The 5,680-nt window shown below is 46.7% G+C and overlaps 1 protein-coding gene across 1 annotated transcript; it reads right to left on the minus strand.

The window, feature by feature from the left end:
• Window positions 1–214: 214 nt before the first annotated feature.
• LOC119287595 lies at window positions 215–4,640 on the minus strand. The gene is made up of 6 exons (XM_037567166.1): window positions 4,268–4,640; window positions 3,891–4,031; window positions 3,726–3,784; window positions 1,995–3,635; window positions 1,277–1,418; window positions 215–1,191 (listed from the first exon to the last, which is right to left on the minus strand). The coding sequence occupies exons 2-6, from the start codon at window positions 4,009–4,011 to the stop codon at window positions 530–532; spliced, it is 2,625 nt and encodes an 874-aa protein (XP_037423063.1). The 5' UTR covers window positions 4,012–4,031; window positions 4,268–4,640; the 3' UTR covers window positions 215–529.
• Window positions 4,641–5,680: the final 1,040 nt, after the last annotated feature.

Below are 5,680 nucleotides of genomic sequence, written 5' to 3' on the forward strand. Positions count from 1 at the left end.
CGTAGACAAATGCGAGTTTTCAGTACTTTGTTGCTGCCTGGACGACCAAATATTTTTTTCTTCAGATCATGATAAATACAGCACACGAGAGAGACTGGTTTGTAAGAACAGGCACCATCCATACAGCTACAAAATGTCACATTTGTGCAACAATGCAGTACCAGTTACCTCCATTAACAACACGAGATAAACACAGCTGAAAAGAGAGGGTAAATAGTTTGTGCTATCTTCTCAGACGACAAATAATTACCAGCAGTATAGTTTGCAAAGAACAGACCACCATTCATACAGCTAAAATGCAACATTGTACAACATACAGTACCAGCTATTTTCGTTAACAATGGGCCATAGTAAGGAAAGAAAAAAAATTACAATGCCTCACTATTTTCTGCATCATGACAACCGAAATGTCCCCAAAAAAAGTAGAGAATGGCTCTGACAGCCGCTGATCTATCATCAAATGGTGGGCAGGTCAGGGCCCCTGTTGTAGTTCTCGACAAACAAAATGCACAATAATTGCATGACCAAACTACCAATATAGAAGGTCAGCAACCATTTCATCGGTCAAGGATTCTAGCAACTCTGCTGTTATGTCTTTTGCAGCTTCATGTGACTCCGTCTTGAAGTCGACCCAGCTCCCGAGAGGGCCACTCATTTCTTTGTACACGAGTTCATCCACCATCCACTCCTCGGCAACCTTCAGACTGGTCATCTCTTGGTAGATTTCTTCCGGCGAGAGCTTCTGCAGAACTGCCATCCCCGTAAACCATGAGCTGTAACCAGCATTGAAGTAGTATGTGCATTTCACGCTTAATACTTCATTCACACAGTCAAAGAGCAGCCTCCGAATCATTCCGAAAGATTTTCCCTCTTCTTCACCCACTGGCAGCCTAAAATTGCCATTTAGTTCTTCAAACAGATGTGGATCCAGGATATTTGAGCTATCAAATCGCTCGAAGTAAGAGCAAGCATTATCTCTGACAGAAATAGCATTCAGTATTTCTCTTAAGAACTTTATCTCCATACGACATGAGCTGCTGCTTTCTGATGGATGTGTTGTTTCGGCTAAAGTCGCTGTGATTGATGAGGCTGTATCAGAATATTCTGATAAAGCCTCCACTTCTAGGACCCTACCATAGTGTGTCGAACCAGATGTTGCTGCTCCTTCTGTTGAACTAAATAACCTTGATTCTGAAAAGGGAGAAATATTGAAGGTTTTGAGAAAGATCTGTGGCTAGTGCTATTGCAACAACAAAGAAACTGTATACTCACTCACCATTTGCATTTGTTCGGCTCTCTGCAGAGCTGCAGGTTTCTGTTGAAAGAGAAGCTTCCCATGTAGAATGGGGGCTTAGGTGAAGATGCTCTAACTCCACTTGATCAATGAAACCATTATCATACTTCACAGATTGAGATGACTGGCCATAAAGAGAAGCTAATGTTAGCATATAAACCAGTTCTTAACTTGTGATGAACATGTACATAAATCCAGGCTCAGCGCTGTATTGATGGCACAGTTAGTTCCCAATTTCCGCAGTTTTGCAGAGAATGAGAAGGTCAAGTGTTCAAAGTTCAAACTATCAAGTCTCAATGCAGTATACCAAAGCTAAATTCCCTTCCTACCTGTATGATCAATGAGATCAATTCAGTGTTTCTATCTTTGCTCAAAGCTGATCATGTACAACCCCAATATCAGTTTACTGCTGTTGCTTCCAAAGGACAACACAGATAGTTGCTCTTTATGTTGTACTATCAACTACTGAACATTCAGGTTTTCACAATCTTCAAACATGAGTGCAAGATAAACTAACCATGTTCACTAATCCTGCTCTAGAATGTACCATAGCTATATGGAGAAAACATACTATGCCTAACTAGGTAACATGGTCATTTGTTTTCCAGCCAATGCTCACAAGGAAAATGGTACCGTGCATAGGACATGTAGTTGGCAAGAAATAGGTAAAATAGGAAGAGTGGTATCTCAAATGCCATACCTGATCATCTTTTAATACAAGATCTGTCCGGGGGAATTTGTCTTTTCCATCCTTTGAAGACTGTATGGAGTCCCTATCATAATCAGTAGATGCAATGCTGGATGTGTCACAGGCTGATGCCGTGTCATCCAAACCTGGTGAAGGGGCGTATATTCGAACACCATTGGCTGGCTTAGAATAGGGTGACCTCACCCCAGAAGTCAATTCTCTCAACTTCTGCTCAAGAAGAAGTCTCAAATAATCACCATCTATGGTATCTGATTCAGTGTTTGATGTGTTTCTTGAAGTTGACACTGAGTTCCAATTCTCTATTGACCGTTTTTCCACTGAATGGGGAAACTGAGAACCATGTAATGATTTGTCAACTGGTGAGGTAAATGTGAACGAAACAATCTCAGTGCTGATTTTCTTTTTGTTCGTGGTGAAAGATGATTGCTCCTCTATCACAATATTGTGCCGAACACGCCTTGGGCTTCTTTCAGTGAGAACTTTATCACTTGGCTGGTTTTTCTTTGAACGCATGCCCTCATCTGGTAATCTTCTCGGCTTGGGGATTGTTTTGGCTGTAGAGTTTGGTCTTCTGTTTGCATAGTTGGTTGGCTGCAATTCCCCCTTTCTGTTGCCTTTCATAGTGTTTTCAGAGCGTGCGCTTGTGACCCCAGCCTTTCTGGGAGCAGCATTTGGTGGATGCAGGTTTCTTTGTTGTTGACTGTGTGTTGCTGACTTGGGATTCAGCTTGCGCTCAACACCCATAGCATTCTGCTTTGTGTTATTTTGCACAAGCACGTTGGAAGAACTTGCCATGCCCACTCTGCTACTAATCTTCTGCCTTTGTTGACTGGACCCGTTTCTCTCAACCATGTTATGTACAGGATCCGTGCGAGTTGGAGGTTTCCTACTGCTTCTGCTTACACCTTCTCTCCCTTGGCCATTTGTAGCTCTAAATTCTGACGATGGTCGACTGACGGCCTTGACCCTTGGAGCAACTGGAGCACCACCATTTGACTGTGAGAACCTGGCAGAAGAGGATGTCTCTGAAGTTACCAAACTTCCATCCAACGATCTTCCACTCTGTGGCTTAGAAGATGCAGAGCCATCACGCCTTCTTGCCGCTTGGGACATTTGCTGGACTCTTACAATCTCCGTTGGGCTGAAGGCACGCACATCATTTGAGTACCCAGCATCACGGACTCTGTAAGAGCTAGTATTCTCAGCTCCAGGCCCAATAATCCTAGATGCCGCCTCCATTATATCAGCAGCATTTCTGCTTGATACATGATTAGGATTCTTCACTGGGGAGAACAACTTATGCTGTGCAACTGAAAGTGTCCTTTTGGCAAACCTTGGAGGCAGCGCTTCCATTCTAAACCGATCAATGGGACTACTCGGCATCTTATGAGGGCTAGAAAGGCCAACATAGCTTCTGCCAATCAACTCATCATGGGCAATAGTTTGGAAGGTATGTTGCCCGGTAAAAGGGACCGGGTAGGGTCCAGATGAGCTTGCCGCAGGCATGGAGTCCAAACCCATAAGCCTCGCCACAACAGTGGGTCCCGTCCTCGCACAAGCTTCGTCGTCGATTACAGAGGATGAACAGCTATGCTCGCTGCTTTCCTTCATACTCATCCCATCTTCAAGGATCTGCCAATATGCACAGTTTGAGACATCAGAATGACAGTAAACAAGCAAACAGAGCAGCTAGAAAAAAGATGATGCAACCCGAACACGCACCGAGTTTGATGGCGTACTCGGCATGCTGTCGTCAACTTCCTTCCCATCTACTGAATTCCCTGCAAGGAGAGAATTGGTGTGTGAGCTCAGCAGCCCCTGTTTTTATTCCTGGAATTTTATCAAACCTTACAGCAACCACTTGATTCGTACAAAACATTTGCTTACCCTGGGACGGCGAATATCCCCCGCCTCCACTGAAGAGCCGCCGCTTGGACTTCTTGCTCTTGCTCCAATCAAAGAGGCCGAAGAAGCCATGCCCCTTGGATGCAGCTTTCTCCACATCCATCCCTCCTCACTGTCCAAAACCTGCAAATCAAACATGTCACACTCAACTACTCAAGCACAAGAGAATCGAATAAAAGCAATCACATTTCACGAAAACGCAGCTAAAAGTAGGTAATCGACAGAGCGCCAGCGCCGGACCAATCATCCCCCCAAAAAATCCGATCTTTATCTGGAATTTGACCCGGACACAGGGGAGGGAGAGCAGGGCGCCAGGCAACCCAAGGCAGATATACCGAGAATGCAGGTAACACCCATACCTGCGAATCGAGCGCCGGAAGAAACCCTCCGGGGAACCAGCCGCCGAAGCCGGAGAACGCCGGCGAAGATCCGTCCTTCCGCGCGCGGCACGGGGTCAACGGCGCGGGACTGGCCGGAGCAGCAGCGCGCAGCCGGGGCCAAATCGCCGCGCGGACCGGCCCGGATCGAGCCGCGCCGAACCGTGGCCCGCCGGGGAAGGAGCCACCCGAAGCAGCGATCTTTCTCCTCGTCCCTTTCGGCGGGCGGCGCGGCGGAGGTGGAGGAGGAGGAGGATCCGCGGGGGGGCGTCACGCCAGGGCCGGACGGGGGCTGAGGGGGCGGGGGGCGGCCGCGGCCGTGGCGCCCATCAATGCTGTCCTGTCCTGCTGCCGTGCTGCACGAGGACGGGGGAGGGGGAGGGGAGTAGGAGGAGGAGAGAGAGGGGGGGACGGACGGGGAAGGAAATTGAAAAGGGAGCCCGGCTCCGGTCCGGGATGGGGATCCAGATCGTTATCGCTCTCTGCGTCACGATTATTGTATGTCTTGTTTATTTGCTGTTTTACCACGGCCCGTGTTCAAAATTTGAATTTTTTTTGTACCCACCCCCAACGGCTCACCAGGCAGGCCATGTCATGGTCAGGACTCTACTCTACTTGGGTTAAGTTAAATATATAAATAAGTAGGGGATTGTTGAGGGTAACTATGGTGATTAGGAGCTTAAGTAGGGTTGTGAAAAAAATAAGAGGTTGAGGGAGGTGAAAGGCGGGATGTCGCGACCACTTGGCGCCTGACAAGTGCGCCAATCAAACATCCCAATTCACCTTTATTTATTATAAAGAGAAGTTTATTCGTGGTTTTCATGGTTATGTGTCCACATTCTTAGCACGAACAACCATTTTTCATAGGAACAAATAAAACATTTTATCACAGCTAATTTGCCCCATGGCATTGAAAAATGCTGACATGATAATTATATACATGTCATTTTCCATCGCGAGTGATAAGATTGGTACCCTCGTGGTCGAGCTCTAGGTATGCCATTGATTTTGAGTTTGGGGACTTTTTTTTTACTCTCCTGGTGTAAAAAACGTTCTTATATTATGATATCACTAGTAAAAAACAGGGCTTTGGTCACAGCTCAATGTACACATTAGTCCCAGTTGCGTTACGAACCGGGATTAATATGAGCATTAGTCCCGGTTCGAGCGGCTAGAGCGTCGTGAAGGCATTAGTCCCGGTTCAAATGGGACCTTTAGTCCTGGTTTGAGACACGGACCGGGACTAAAGGGTGCGATACCATTTAGTCCCGGTTCATATCTCAAACCGGGACTAAAGATTAGACCTTTAGTCCCGGTTTGAGACACGAACCGAGACTAAAGGGTGCACATCATTTAGTCCCGGTTCGTATCCCAAACAGGGACTAAAAGGGTTCG

This window comes from Triticum dicoccoides, chromosome 4A, assembly GCF_002162155.2.
Source record: "Triticum dicoccoides isolate Atlit2015 ecotype Zavitan chromosome 4A, WEW_v2.0, whole genome shotgun sequence".
NCBI lineage: Eukaryota > Viridiplantae > Streptophyta > Magnoliopsida > Poales > Poaceae > Triticum > Triticum dicoccoides.

Bases quoted from the DNA above. Each gene is read 5' to 3' on its own strand.
- LOC119287595 (XM_037567166.1), bottom strand. From the start codon at position 4,011: ATGGATGTGGAGAAAGCTGCATCCAAGGGGCATGGCTTCTTCGGCCTC. The intron at 3,785-3,890 runs GTAAGCAAATGT...CTCTCCTTGCAG, and splicing joins GGGATATTCGCCGTCCCAGG to GGAATTCAGTAGATGGGAAG. The intron at 1,419-1,994 runs GTATGGCATTTG...CTTTATGGCCAG, and splicing joins TTGTATTAAAAGATGATCAG to TCATCTCAATCTGTGAAGTA.